Below are 15,193 nucleotides of genomic sequence, written 5' to 3' on the forward strand. Positions count from 1 at the left end.
TCACCTCTCCACCCAGGCCTCACAGGGGAAGTCCCCGGCTCTGGGCCCGCCCCCTTCACTCACTCTCACTGGTTCCTCTTGGAGGATAGAAGGGGCTCAGCCCCTGGGATGGAAGAGGAGACACAGACAAACTAAACCTGGAAACGTGCAGGGGGGAAGCACCAGCAAGACCAGTCCCCGCGACCAGGGCAGACCCCTCGCCCCCTGCCTCTGTTCACGCGTGCACGTGTGTGTGTGTGTGTGTGAGAGAGAGAGAGAGAGAGAGAGAGCACATGCATGTGTACTGCAGAAAGGGAGACTTCAAGGAAGGGATTACCGTGATTGAGCTGAAGAACTCACATTTGGGTCACACATACAATCTTTCTAGGAAGCCTGGCTTCCTTTTTCTTTTCTTTTTTGAGGCAGGGTCTCGCTCTGTTGCCCAGGCTGGAGTGCAGTGGTGCAATCACAGCTCACTTCAGACTCGAACTCCTGGGCTCAAGCGATCCTCCTGCCTCAGCTTTCCAAAGTGCTGGGATTAAAAGCACCAGCCACTGTGGTCACCCTGGCATGCTGTATGGGGCTATAGACAGAGTTAGATTTTCTGTTATGTCTACCCCATCAGAGCAAAGATGACACACATATTCTCAGCAGTCCTTGTGCCCCCATGCTCAGGGCGACCCTTTTCAGTCTCTGCACCACTTCCCACTCCCACACTGTCTGTACCCACCACTACCCCTCCCCAGCATCGCCAAATCCTCAGCTCTTGCACACAAACCACACCCATGAGTGGACGCACGCAGGCACTGGGGTTTCTGAGAACTACACACCCAGCCAGAAACTCAGAGGAGAAACCGCAAGGCCTCTGGCTGCCTCTGTCCCTGAGTGGGGACAGTGTGGTGGCATGGGCCAGGGCCAGCTTCGAGTCCAGGTGCCCTGGGAAAGATCACAGGCCTGCCTGAGAGCATGGGCCGGTGGCCCCACCCAGCCATGCTCCTGGCTGGCCTTGGGGACCCAGAGCTAAAGGTGGTTGCGGGCTGCCCAGGTTCCACAGCCCTTGCAGCTACCGGGCAAGGGTGCTTTACAAAGTTAATCCTAGGAGGGAGTTTGCCAGGTTCTCTTGTCCTTCTTCTTCCCAGACTCTGGTCAACCCAGGGTGGGGTCTGGGGGAAAAGGAGAATTCTCAGAGAAATCACAGGTCAGATAAATTTGGCCGATGAAGACTCAGCAGCCGTTTCTAAGAACAAGAAAGAGGGGGAAATCCTGATGGAGATAAATAGGGGTGGATGAAGAGGGTTTATTAGTTCAGTCCACAGATGTTGAGAGGTGCCGGCCCTGCCCTGCCCAGGTGCTGGTTGCAGGTGCTGGGTGAGGATGCCAGCAGGAAATCCAGGGCTGAGAAGCCTGATGAGGATTCAGAGTGAAGAGGTGGGTGAGGAGGCAAGGTGTGGTGGCTCACATCTGTAATCCCAGCACTTTGGGAGGCCGAGGCAGGTGGATCACCTGAGGTCAGGAGTTTGAGACCATCCTGGCCAACATGGTGAAACACCGTCTCTACTAAAAATACAAAAAAGCAGCTGGGCGTGGTGGTGGGCGCCTGTAATCTCAGCTACTCGGGACGCTGAGGCAGGAGAATCTCTTGAACTTAAGAGGCAGATGCTGCAGTGAGCTGAGATCATGCCATTGCACTCCAGCCTGGGCAACAAAGCAAAACTCTGTCTCAAAAAAAAAAAAAAAAAAAAAAGAGAGAGATTCCGGGTGAGGATCAGGATGCCAGGTGGAAACGTGGGAGTGAGGGGGCAGTGTGATGGTGAGAGGGAAGGTGCTGGAGGCTGGCTGAGATTCCGGCCTCCAGCCTTACTATTCGCCAGCACTTAAGGGGCAGCCCCATCTCCCACTCCAGGCTCATCAGGAGCGGGGGCATCCAGAGCCCCATCCTCGCTGGCCACCAGCGGCTCCTCCTCCCCTTTGAGGCTGGAGCCTGACCCAGACTTCAGCTCCTCCATCGCCAGGGAGCCCTGGCGAGACTTCCGTCTGCCAAAGAAAGTGGTGAGTGTGGGCCGCCGGCCAGACCCCTCCCCGTCGGGGACCCCAGAGCCCTTGTTGCCCCCGGACCCTCCCACGGTCACTGTCACAGCCCCCTCCTCAGGGACCTGGGCTGGCCCAGCCCAGGCGTCCACCACCCCGTTACGCTTGCCGCCTCTGCTCAACACCAGGGCCCCTGTCCGCCGTTTCTGCCGCCGGCGCCACAGCAGGAGCAGAGCCACGAGGACTATGACCGCCAGCAGGACCACAAGCACGGCCACTGGCAACATGCCTCGTGAGTTCTCATCTGAGTTCCGAAAGGGCACAGTGCTTGCGTTGGTGGAGGTTGTTGGAGTCATCATCGTGGATAGTTTTACACTAGAGACCTGGGGTCCACTGGCCCCACTGGTGGGCTCCAGAGAGCCAGTTGTCATGGTAACAAGGGGTCCAGTGGTCCCAGTGGAGGTCTCCAGAGAGCCAGCTGCTAAGGTAACAGGGGGTCCAGAGGTGCCATTGGAGGTCTCCAGAGAGATAGTTGCCGTGGTAAGAGGGGGTCCAGAGGTGCCTTTGGAGGTCTCCAGAGAGATAGTTGCCATGGTAAGAGGGGCTTCACTGGTCCTACTGGAGGTTTCTGGAGAGTTCGTTGTCATGGTTCCACCTGTCATGGTGTGGGATCCTAGAGAGTTTGCTGTTATGGGAACAGCAGGATGACTGGTTGTATGAGGGTTTTCCTGGGGCATTGATGACATCTTGAAGGAAACATTCTGTAAGGTTGTTGGCTCAGGTAAGGGGGAACCAGTGCTGGCACCAAGGGAAGTCCCAAGAGGGGATCCCTCATTGACGGAAGCTGAGGGAGGTAGGGCTGAGGTCTGGTCCCCAGTGCTGTCGGCCGTAGGGTCACTCGTTATTGAAGCGGTGTACATCTTTGAGTAGATGCTCAGGTATTTGCTAGTAGAGACCAAAGGACCAGAAGTCTCTCCGGGCATGGGTGTCTGCACAGCTGTCATGTTCCCCAGAGCCTCTGGGCTAACCACCAGCACCCCAAGGAGGAGGAGAAGCACGGCCATTTCCAGGCAAACAGCAGGAGCTGGGACCTACAGGTGGGCAGCTGGAGAAGCAGAACACGCGGGAGTTGCCGGAGGACCTGGCCGGGCCTCCCCTTGCCCACTTCCCTACCAACGGCCAGGCTCAACCTGCGGTTTAACGGTTTTTTCCATCCTGGCTTTTACTGTTATCAGAAATGACATAGGAACAGGTGCTGGCAGCTCCCCCATCAGCCCCATCCCGAGGCTCCCTCCAGCCTCGGCAGCTCAGACTCCAGCAGTGGCCACCCTCTCCTGGCCTTCCCTGACCCTGTGCAGCCCAGTGGCTCCAAATCTCTTCCCATCATCACCTGTCAGAGTCTTTTCAAGCCACAGGCACATTTCCAGGCCCACTGAGGCCCCTACCCCACCAAGTCTCACCCTCTTACCGGCTCAGCTGATAAGGACGCAGCGCTTGGGCCAGGTCACTCCACCACCTCCCGAGGCTGGGGCAGGACTGGGGAGGACAGGGCCCCAAGGGGAAAGGAAGTGGGCCCTGGCTCCACCCACCCCACCCACCCCTCCATCCTGCCCCACCCGCCCTGCTCCCACAGCTACTGGGCGAAGACAGCACCATCACCTGCTCCTTCAGGGGCCAGTGGGGTGTCCGGGGGTCTGGGGCTCACCTGAGGCAGGCAGGGAAGTGCGGGATCTGGAATCTGGATTACTGGCTCTTGGCTGAGGAAGGGGATGGAAGGGGTGATGCTAGGGATGGCTGGGCTCAGAGGTGGGTGGTGGGAATGTGAGCCTGAGAACTCAAGGGTGCAGAGGAGGAGGTAGGAGGGGAGGGTGGTTTCCTTTGCATTTGTGGTCCCCAAGCTGTTAGGCCAGGAGCTGAGTGGTGCCATTTCCTGCCCTCAGAGCTCCCAGGAAGTAGCAGGGCAAGAGGAAGCCCCGAGTCTGGCTGGGGGCCGCGAAAACCTTTGCAAGCTGGTGATCTCTTGACTCCCTCACGGGGAGCTGGGGGTCACCACAGTGGCCCCCAGTCAGGGAGGCTTGGCTAAACCAAGGTGGTTCCTACACACTGCATATGCTCGGATCTTATTTCAGCAAACTAGTAAAGATGTGGGAATCTTTTTATTTTTTATTTTATTTAATTTATTTATTTATTTTGAAGTGGAGTTTAGTGCAATGGCATGATCTTGGCTCACCGCAACTTCTGCCTCCCAGGTTCAAGCAATTCTCCTGCTTCAGCCTCCCAAGTAGCTGGGATTACAGGCATGTGCCACTGTGCCCGGCTAATTTTGTATTTTTAGTAGAGACGGGGTTTCTCCATGTTGGTCAGGCTGGTCTGGAACTCCTGACCTCAGATGATCCACCCATCTCAGCCTCCCAAAGTGCTGGGATTACAGGCGTGAGCCAAAGCGCCCGGCCAGATGCGGGACTCTATATGGAAAAGCGTCTGGAAAGATATTCACTAAGGGATTCACCTAATTGTCCTTTGGATAGGTGAGAGTAGGAGGCCGAGGCATTTTCTTTGAATGGTTCCCATTTCCTGACTTTTTTCTAATTAGCAAGCGTTGACTCTTGGTTTGTGTATGTCTTTGGTTTTTGTTCTTTAAAAACGAAAATCAGTCCTGGGCGTGGTGATACATTATGCCTGTAGTGCCACCAAGGCGGGAGGATCCCCTAAGCCCAGGAGTCTGAAACCAGCCTGGGCACCACAGCAAAAACCCTGTCACTAAAAAAAAATGCATATGTTTTTAAAATCAAAACTGATGGCCGGGCGCGGTGGCTCAAGCCTGTAATCCCAGCACTTTGGGAGGCCGAGATGGGCGGATCACGAGGTCAGGAGATCGAGACCATCCTGACTAACATGGTGAAACCCCGTCTCTACTAAAAATACAAAAAACTAGCCAGGCGAGGTGGCGGGCACCTATAGTCCCAGCTACTCGGGAGGCTGAGGCAGGAGAATGGCGTGAACCCGGGAGGCGGAGCTTGCAGTGAGCCAAGATTGCGCCACTGCACTCCAGTCTGGGTGACACAGCGAGACTCCTGCCTCAAAAATAAAATAAAATAAAATAAAATAAAAACTGATTTGTATATTTTAAGAGCAACATGTGCACAATTGAAGATTCTAACAGGTCCTTGGGACTGTGCCCTTTCCACAAGCTGATGAGTTTGTCTGATCCAAAGACGTGAGACTCCAGGGTGAGAGCTGCAGGAATTAATTGCTCACACCAAGCAACAGCAGCGTGATGTTCGCGTCAGTTCCCCTTACCCCAAGTCCCACAGAGGCAACATGGAAGGGCCCAGACTGACACCGCACACATCGTGGGCCTGTACCGCAGCCATAGAGCTCTGAGCTTGAGAGATTCCCCTCCTCTAGGGCCCCTGGTAAGCCCAGTGTCCCACAGGGAGACATGTCTTCATCCCTCGGGGGTGCTCACTGCAAACACAGCACTGGGAATTGGCTTGAGTACAAAGTGTTCAGAGGCTAGGTGAGGTGCCTCACGCCTGTAATCCCAGGACTTTGGGAGGCTGAGGCAGCCTGATCACTTGAGGTCAGGAGTTCGAGACCAGCCTGGCCAACATGCTGTCTTTTCTGCACACAGTGGCTCAGAATGGTAACAGGGTGCCCATTCTGCAGAGGGGATGAGGGACGCAGGAGCAAAGAAGGGTAGGTTAGAGGGCTGCAGAATCAGGCCCAGCGGACTTCCTGTCCTACCACCACTATCTTCCAGCTGCATGACCTTGAACAAGTCACACAACTTCTCCAATGCCCTAGGACCACCACCTTCTTCATCAAGTGACTGCAAAGATTAAATGAGATAATGTTAAGTGCACAGAAAAGCGGTTACCAGCACAGGACTCTGGGTTCCTGTCCTACCTCTTGCACTTGGGCAAAGGACTTAACCTCCTTATCCCTCTGTTGCTTTCTATAAAATGGGGATAATTATGGTAATACCACATAGTTTGTTTTGATGATTAAGAGTTAATACATATAAATGACTGGGCACGGTGGCCCATGCCTGTAAGCCCAGCACTTTGGGAGGCTGAGGCAGGTGGATCACCTGAGGTCAGGAGTTCGAGACCAGCTTGGTCAACATGGTGAAACCCCGTCTCTACTAAAAATTCAATAATTAGCTGGGCATGGTGGCAGGCACCTATAATCCCAGCTACTCAGGAGGCTGAGGCAGGAGAATCGCCTCAACCCAGGAGGCGGAGGTTGCAGTGAGCAGAGACTGTGCCATTGCACTCCAGCCTAAGCAACAGAGTGAGACTCCATCTCAAAAAACAAACAAACAAAAAATGTGCTCAGGACCTGGCATTCTTGATACACCCAATATATCACACAAAAAGACTCCACACCCATCACCTCCAGACAAACATTCCTGACAGTGTCTGTGTCTACACAAGCATGTATTCATCCATTTTAGTGTTTTGCACTTTTCACATTCCCCATAATAAAAAAGTTTAAAACAGGCCGGGTGTGGTGGCTCATGCTGGTATTCCTCTTTTTTTTTAGAGATGGCTTCTTGCTGTGTTGCCCAGACTGGTCTTGAACCCCTGGGCTCAAGCAATCCTCTCATCTTGGCCTCCAGAAGTCCTGGGATTACAGGCATGAGCCATTGTGCCTGGCTTCTGTAGTATTACTGGCTTCAGCCAGTAAAAAATGTATAACCTGGCTGGGGGCGGTGGCTCAAGCCTGTAATCCCAGCACTTTGGGAGGCCGAGATGGGTGGATCACGAGGTCAGGAGTTTGAGATCATCCTGGCTAACACGGTAAAACCCCGTCTCTACTAAAAAATACAAAAAGCTAGCCAGGAGAGGTGGCGGGCGCCTGTAGTCCTAGCTACTCGGGAGGCTGAGGCAGGAGAATGGCGTAAACCCGGGAGGCGGAGCTTGCAGTGAGCTGAGATCCAGCCACTGCACTCCAGCCTGGGCGACAGAGCGAGACTCCGTCTCAAAAAAAAAAAAAGAAAAGAAAAAAATGTATAACCTGCCTGGGTGCAGTGGCTCACTCCTGTAATCCCAGGACTTTGGGAGACCCAGAAGGGATCGCTTGAGTTCAGGAGTTCAAGGCTGCAGGGAGCTATAATTTCGACACTGTACTCCACCCTGGGTGACAGACTGATACCTTGTCTGTGGGAAAAAAAAAAAAAAGAAAGAAAGAGAGAGAGAGAAAGATCTAGAATCTGATCCCTGTTCGCCCCTTCACTGCTGCCTGCTGGCCTGACCCTCCGTCTTCCCTGGCCTGGACTGCTCTCCCTGTGTGAGATCTCATCCTCCTCCGGGCTGTTTTCCATACAGCAGCCAAAGGAACCCAGATGAAACATCTGACCCCACCCCTCCTCTGCTTGGAACACTGAGACCATGCCCACTCCACTCAGGATAGAAGCCAAGTCGGCCACATCCGATCTGACCCCTGCTTACCTCTCTTACCGACGTTGCTTCTGCCCCTGCACCCAAGGCCCCTGCCATCCACGCCCGCCACCCGGACCTCTGATGTGTCCCTGGAGAAGGCAAGCCTAGGGCCTTTGCGCCATCTGTGGCGGCTACCCCAGGGCTCCCCATGCAGATGTTGCTTGGCTCCTTTCTCATTCTTCGCTCAAATGTCACCTTCTCAGGATGGCTTTGCCTGGCCAATCTATTTACTTACTTACTATGTTTGTTTTAGACACAGGGTCTCACTGTGTCACCCCAGCTTGAGTGCACTGGTACAATCATGGCTCACTGCAGCCTCGACCTCCTGGGCTCAAGAGATCCTCCCGCCTTGGCCTCCCAAGTAGCTGGGACTACAGGCACGTGCCACCATGCCAGTCTAACTTCTAATTTTTATTTTTTGAGATGGAGTCTCGCTCTGTCTCCCAGGCTGGAGTGCAGTGGCACAATCTAGGCTCACTGCAACCTCCGCCTCCCGAGTTCCAGTGATTCTCCCACCTCAGTCTCCCAAGTAGCTGGGATTACAGGTGCGTACCACCACACCCGGCTAATTTTTTGTATTTTTATTTTTATTTGTGTTTTTGAGATGGAGTTTCACACTCTTATTGCCCAGGTTGGAGTGCAATGGCGTGATCTCGGCTCACCACAACCTCCACCTCCTGGATTTAAGCTATTCTCCTGCCTCAGCCTCCTGAGTAGCTGGAAATACAGATGCCTACCACTAAGCCCAGCGAATTTTCTTTTTTTAGTAGAGACAGGGTTTCACCGTGTCGGCCAGGCTGGTCTTGAACTCCTGACCTCAGGTGATCTGCCCGCTTCGGCCTCCCATAGTGCTAGGATTACAAGCGTGAGCCACAGCGCCCAGCAGTTTTTTGTATTTTTAGTAGAGACAGTGTTTTACCATGTGGGCCAGGCTGGTCTCGAACTCCTGAGCTCAAGTGATCCACCCTCCTAGGTCTCTCAAAGTGCTGGGATTACAGGCATGAGCCACCATGCCCAGCCTAATTTTTAAAATTTTTATACAGATGGGGTCTTGCTTTGTTGCTCAGGCTTGTTTCAAATTCCTAGGCTCAAGTAAGCCTCCCACCTCAGTCTCCCAAAGTGCTGGGATTACAGGCGTGAGCCACCGAGTCCAGCTGGCCACCCTATTTAAAATTGCACCCCCGGTGGGCGTGGTGGCTCACGCCTGTAATCCCAGCACTTTGGGAGGCTGAGGTGGGTGGATCATGAGGTCAGGAGATCAAGACCATCCTGGTTAACACGGTAAAACCCCCTCTCTACTAAAAACACAAAAAATTAGCTGGACGTGGTGGCATGCGCCTGTAATCCCAGCTACTCGGGAGGCCGAGGCAGAAGAATCGCTTGAACCCAGGAGGCGGAAGTTGCAGTAAGCCAAGATTGCGCCACTGTACTCCAGCCTTAGTGACAGAGTGAGACTCCGTCTCCAAAAAAAATAAAATAAAATCGCACCTCCTCCCTCTGAACTATAACCCCCCTCCTTGCTTTCTCTCCATAGCACTTATCGCCTTCTAATGCGCCATGTAATGGACTTTCTTATTTTGCTTCTGTCACTCTCCCCACACCAGAACGCCAGCCCCATGGCCTCACGGCTGTGCATGTGTGCTTGCACGGTACCCCAGCACCCACGAAGTGCTTGGTACACAGTAGGCACTGGATGATGTTTATTGACTGAAGACTTCTCTGGTTGAGACAAGGAAGAGGGTAGCAGGCTGCAGAACTGTGGACAAAGGCAAGGAGGCCAAAGGGTGGAGGGCAGAGAGGGGAGTGATGAGGCCAGGGACGGGGAGGCTGGGTGTGCCTGGAGCTGCTGTGAAGGCCCTGCCCATCCTGCCTTGAGGTCATCAGAGGTCACCAGAAGTCACCAGAGGTTTACCTGCTTCTCCTGAGATAATAGCTGTACCCTCCCCAGGCCCCAATTCCCCCTTCCCTCTATAGGTTTTTTTTTTTTTTTTTGAGATGGAGTCTCACTCTGTCGTCCAGGCTGGAGTGCAGTGGCTCGATCTCGGCTCACTGCAACCTCCACCTCTGGGGTTCTCAATCAATCCTCCTGCCTCAGCCTCCTGAGTAGCTGGGATTATAGGTGCCCACCACCACATCCGGCTAATTTCTGTATTTTTAGTAGAGACGGGGTTTCACCATGTTGGCCAGGCTGGTCTCAAACTCCTGACCTTGTGATATGCCCACCTCAGCCTCCCAAAGTGCGTGCAGGCGTGAGTCACCGTGCCCGGCTCCCTGCAGGTCTTTGAGGGGCCGTTCCTACACCAAGGTAGACAGGAGCTGGCAGAAACCTGAGGGCAGGGAAGCCACGGAAGGGGAGGGGTACCTGAGCTTGACTCCTGCCTGCATTGAGACCAGCCTGGCCAACATGGTGAAACCCCGTTTCCACACACACACACACACACAAAACTAGCTGGGTATGGTGGCACACGCCTGTAATCCCAGCTACTCAAGAGACTGAGGTAGGAGAATTGCTTGAATCCGGGGGCTGGTGGTTGCAGTGAGCCAAGGTCGTACCACTGCACTCCATCCTGGGCAACACAGCGAGACTCTGTCTCAAACGAAAAAAAAAAAAAAAAGCCAGGTGCAGTGGTATATGCCTGTGGTCCCAGCTAACTCAGGAGGCTGAAGTAGGAGGCTGGCTTGAGCCTGGGAGTTTGAGGCTGCAGTGAGCCGTGATTGTGCCACTGCACAATCTGAGCAACAGGCACAAGCCTGGGCAACAGATGGAGACCCTGTCCCTCAAAAAACTAATTAACTAAATGCCCAAATCACCTCTGCCCAAATCAGAACGGAGCTCAGCTCTTTCGCCTACTGCGGGTAGTTACTGAATAAAATCTGTTTTCACCACCATAACTAATGTCTGGCTATGTTTTTCTGTGACACTCAGTTACCCCTTCTGATCCTCCAGGGCCACGGGATTGGGGCTTGCTTGGGGCCAGGGGCCCTTTCTTCCCATAAAAAGCACCGACAAGTCACACCACCCTTGTCCTCTGGGGAATTTCCGTCTGGTCAGAAAAGTTTACATACTTATTTATTCATTGAAAAGCACCAGGCCGGGCACGATGGCCTATGCCTGTAATCCCAGGGCCCAGAGCAGAAGGATCTCTTGAGCCCAGGAGGCAGAGGTTGCAGTGAGCCGAGATCACAACACTGCATTCCAGCCTGGGCGACAGAGCAAGACCTTATCTCAAAAAAACAGAGAAGTGCTGTTTCCTAAGCTAATGCATGTTATAAGCACAGAAGTGTTTTTCATGAACAATAAGCTTTCCCTTTCCCCACCAAGTCATGGTCTCAGAAAGAGACCACTTCTAATGCTTTTAACTTTTTCTAGTCTCAATTCTACTGGTGAGTTCACATTCCTAAAAAGTGTGCTAATTCTGTTATTCCTTTTATTATTATTATTATTACCGCATGGAGATACTATAATTTTATTTCTCCATGTATCCATTTTGCCCGGCATAATCATAGGTGAGTGTCTGACCCACTGGCCCTGCTCCAGCCCCATTCCACATTGCAGGGCAGTTAAATCCCTCTCTTCAGGTCCTTTGTAAGGAACTAAAGTTGCTTTTGTAACTTTATTTATGTAGTTATGCATGGGTTCTTTGTTGTTGTTGTCATTTTGTTTTGTTTGAGACAGGGTCTCACTCTTTCTCCCAGGCTAGAGTGCAGTGGCCTGATCTCAGCTTACTGCAACCTTGGGCTCAAGTGATCCTTCCACCTCAGCCTCCAAGTAGCTGGAACTATAGGTGTGTGCCACCGCACCTGATTACTTTTTTTTTTTTATTTTTGAGACAGAGTCTCGCTCTGTCACCCAGGCTGGAGTACAGTGGCATAAGCTCCGCTCACTGCAAGCTCCGCCTCCCGGGTTCACGCCATTCTCCTGCCTCAGCCTCCCGAGTAGCTAGGACTACAAGCACCCGCCACCACGCCCAGCTAATTTTTTGTATTTTTAGTAGAGACGGGGTTTCACCATGTTCGCCAAGATGGTCTCGATCTCCTGACCTCGTGATCCACCTGCCTCGAAAGTGCTGGGATTACAGGCGTGAGCCACCTCGCTGGGCCCTCACCTGGTTACTTTTTATATTTATTGTAGAGACATTGTTTCGCTATGTTGCCCAGGCTGGTATCAAGCTCCTGAGCTCAAGCAATCTGCCCACCTTGGCCTCTCAAAGTGCTGGGATTATAGGCATGAACCACTTCACCTGACCTATTTATTTATTTTTAAAGAGATGAGCAGCCTCGAACTCCTGGGCCCAAGCAATCTTCCGACCTCAGCCTTCCGAGTAGTTGGGACTACAGGTGTGCACCATTATGCCCAGCTAATTTTAAATTTTTTTTGTAGAGACAGGGATCTCATTATGTTGCCCAGGCTGGTCTTGAACTCCTGGGCTCAAGTAATCCTCCTTGCCTTGGCCTCCAAAAGTACTGAGATTACAGGCATGAGCCATAGCTTCTGGCCTAAATTCTTATCACTTTGTGACATGAAGATAGTGGCTTTCCTTTATCTCTCTTCTGCTCATTTCCGTTACCTGTACATTTACTTTTATGTTGTTAGATGTAGATAATATTGGCATTCTCTCATTCACATTGCTTAGAGCTGCGTTGTCTAATATAGAAGCCACTGGCCACAGGAGGCTACTTTAACTTAATTAAAACGTAATGAGATTTAAAACCCAGTTCCCTCAGTTGCAACTAGCTAGTTACATTTCAAGTGCTCAGAAACCACATGTGGCTAGTAGCTATCAAATTGAATAACACAGATAAAGGATATTTCTATCACCTCAGATAGATCAGCACTGTCTAGTCCAGAGTTTGAGTCTAAAATGGAAACTTATTAATTTTCTTTCTGTTTAAGATTATGGGGCTGGATGTGGTGCCTCATGTCTGTAATCCCAGCACTTTGAGAGGCCAAGGCAGGAGGATCACTTGAGGTCAGGAGTTCAAGACCAGCCTGGGCAACATAGCAAGGCCCTATCTGTATAGAAAAAAAGAAAAAAAGTAGCCAGGCATGGTGGCACATGCCTGTACTTCCAGCTACTCAGGAGGCTGAGATGGGACAATTACTTGAGCCCAGAAGTTCAAGACTGCAGTGAGCTATGATGACGCCACTGCACTGCAGCCTGGGTGACCAAGGGAAACCGTCTCTTTAAAAAAAAAAAAAAAAAAAAAAAAACAGCCGGCTGCTGCGACTCACGTCTGTAATACCAGCGCTTTGGGAGGCCGAGGCAGGTGGATTACCTGAGGTCAGGAGTTCGAGACCAGCCTGGCCAACATGGCGAAACCCCGTCTCTACTAAAAATACAAAAATTAGCCAGGCATGGTGGCGCGTGCCTGCCATCCCAGCTACTAGGGGGACTGAGGCAGGAGTATCACTTGAACCCGGGAGGCGGAGGTTGCAGTGAGCCGAGATTGTGCCACTGTACTCCAGCCAGGGTGACAGAGCAAGATGCCACCTCAAAGAAAGAAAGAAAGAGAGAGAGAGAGAGAGAGAGAGAGAGAGAGAAGAAGAAAGAAAGAAGAGAGAAAGAAAGAGAGAAAGAAAGAAAGAAAGAGAGAGAGAGAGAAAGAAAGAAAGAAAGAAAGAAAGAAAGAAAGAAAGAAGGAAAGAAAGAGAAAGAAAGAAAGAAACCATTATGTTAATATTGTTCAGTGCACAGCCAAAAATTTACTATAATACATCTTTTAATTTTACCTAGAGTTTCTAATTGCTTCTCTAATTCCTTGCTCCAGTGTGACCTGCCTCCTCTCCTCCCACTCCCTGTTGCTACATGGCTACATCTTGGGACCAGCGATTATTTCTCTCTTGGGTGGGATCGTCTGCACCCTTCTCTTTTGCGGTTTATCCCCTTAATTTTGCAGGAGCACATTTTCAAGTCACATCCACAGAAAGTGAACCCCCTAATAAAAAGGTGAACTTTTTTTTTTTTCTTTGAGACAGGGTCTCTCTCTGTCACCCAGGCTGGGGTGCGGTGGGGCAATCTTGGCTCACTACAACCTCTGCTTCCCAGGTTCAAGCGATCCTCCTGCCTCAGCCCTCCTAGTAGCTGGGACTACAGGCACACGCCACCATGCTCGGCTAATTTTTGTATTTTTAGTAGAGACAGACTTTCGCCATGTCGGCCAGGCTGGTCTCGAAATCCTGACCTCAGGTGATTCTCACCCTTTGGCCTCCCAAAGTGCTGGGATTACAGGCATGAGCCACCGTGCCCAAAGTAATCTTGCACCTAAATAAGTCTTTAGTTTATTCTCACACTTGATATGAAAGTCGAGCCCTCAAGTTGGAAAGCTCTACTCCAGTACCACAAGCCCCGGTCAGTCTTTTATTGGCTTACTCTTAACTATGATGGGACTTGAAAGAAATACCAACTGTTTTTTTTTTTTTTTTGAGACAGGTTTTCACTCCTTCACCCAGGCTGGAATACAGTGGCGATATCACAGCTCACTACAGCCTCAACTCAACTTCCTGGGCTCAGGTAATCCTCCCAGTGCGCACCACTAGGCCTGGCTAATTTTTGTAGAGACGGGGGTCTCCCTATGTTGCCCAGGCTGGTCTGGAACTCCTGAGCACAAGAGATTCCAACCACCTCGGCCTCCCAAACTGCTGGGATTACAGGCATGAGCCATCGTGCCTGGAAGAAATATCAACAATATTCAAAGAAACCTTGCAACATGAAAGGAAAGCATCAAGATAAACCATCCCCAACGTCCATTCTGCCTCCTTCTTTCCTAAAAGTACCCCGATTTGTTCAGGTGCCCACCCCCATACACACCCTGGGCACTGACCCCTTCCTTCTTCAGCTCCAGCAAAGTCTGACCAGCCTAAAGTAACCACTCCCCTTTTGCCCACGATGCATCAGGAAAGGGTATATGCCCCAATTCTAGCCACTGAGATAAAAGGAAGGGAGTCTTCTTAGAAAGGCTCCTTCCTTTTAATTAAAAGAGAACCCAGCGGCAGTGACTTCTGCCTCCCACCAGCCATGATTAAGGATACATCCTATAACTCTGAGAGGAACAGGCCCCAGGACGGAAACATTGCAGGATTGCAGAGGAGGAGGCAGAAGAAGAGCATGGGATCTCAAGGCATGGCAAATGCCTGATAAACGGGCCCTGAATCCCAGCCACCCGCTTCTGTGAGCTTCCCGTAAGTCGGATGTTTAGTTATTTGTAACCAAATGCATCCTAAGTACTTTAAAAGGAAAAAAAAAAGAAAAGAAAAAGAAAAGTAATCGTGGAGGAAACAATTTATGTAAAGAAAAAGAAAAAAAATCTGGTATTCTTAAGACATTTGAGAAAACGCTGCTTCAGGCCGGGAACGAGGCTCACCCCTGTAATCGCAGCACTTTGGGAGGCCAAAGCGGGAGGATCGCTTGAGACCAGGAGTTTGAGACCAGCCCTGACAACATAGTGAGATCCTGTCTCTACAAAAAATTTAAAAATTAGCTGGGCGGGGCTGGGCATGGTGGCTCATGCCTGTAATCCCAGCACTTTTGGAAGCTGAGGCTGGTGGATCACCTGAGGTCAGGAGTTTGAGACCAGCCTGCCCAACATGGTGAAACCTCATCTCTACTAAAAATACAAAAATTATCCGGGTGTGGTGGCGGGTGCCTGTAATCCCAGATACTTGGGAGGCTGAGGCAGGAGAATTGCTTGAACCTGGGAGGCAGAGGTTGCAGTGAGCCGAGATTGCGCCACTGCACTCC

General features: G+C 51.6%; 1 protein-coding gene across 2 annotated transcripts; it reads right to left on the reverse strand.

Annotated features, from left to right (window-relative positions):
* Positions 1–1,246: 1,246 nt before the first annotated feature.
* Positions 1,247–3,838, reverse strand: SPN (sialophorin). Of its 2 annotated transcripts, none has more exons than XM_030925336.1 (2): positions 3,713–3,838; positions 1,247–3,112 (listed from the first exon to the last, which is right to left on the reverse strand). In XM_030925336.1, the coding sequence occupies exon 2, from the start codon at positions 3,069–3,071 to the stop codon at positions 1,854–1,856; it is 1,218 nt and encodes a 405-aa protein (XP_030781196.1). In that variant the 5' UTR covers positions 3,072–3,112; positions 3,713–3,838; the 3' UTR covers positions 1,247–1,853. The 2 variants fall into 2 exon arrangements, with proteins under 2 accessions (XP_030781196.1, XP_010386135.1); XM_010387833.2 differs by lacking the exon at positions 3,713–3,838 and adding an exon at positions 3,476–3,565.
* Between the last annotated feature and the right edge of the window lie 11,355 nt (positions 3,839–15,193).

This window comes from Rhinopithecus roxellana, chromosome 20, assembly GCF_007565055.1.
Source record: "Rhinopithecus roxellana isolate Shanxi Qingling chromosome 20, ASM756505v1, whole genome shotgun sequence".
NCBI classification, from domain to species: Eukaryota; Metazoa; Chordata; class Mammalia; order Primates; family Cercopithecidae; genus Rhinopithecus; species Rhinopithecus roxellana.

Bases quoted from the DNA above. Each gene is read 5' to 3' on its own strand.
- SPN (XM_030925336.1), bottom strand. From the start codon at position 3,071: ATGGCCGTGCTTCTCCTCCTCCTTGGGGTGCTGGTGGTTAGCCCAGAG.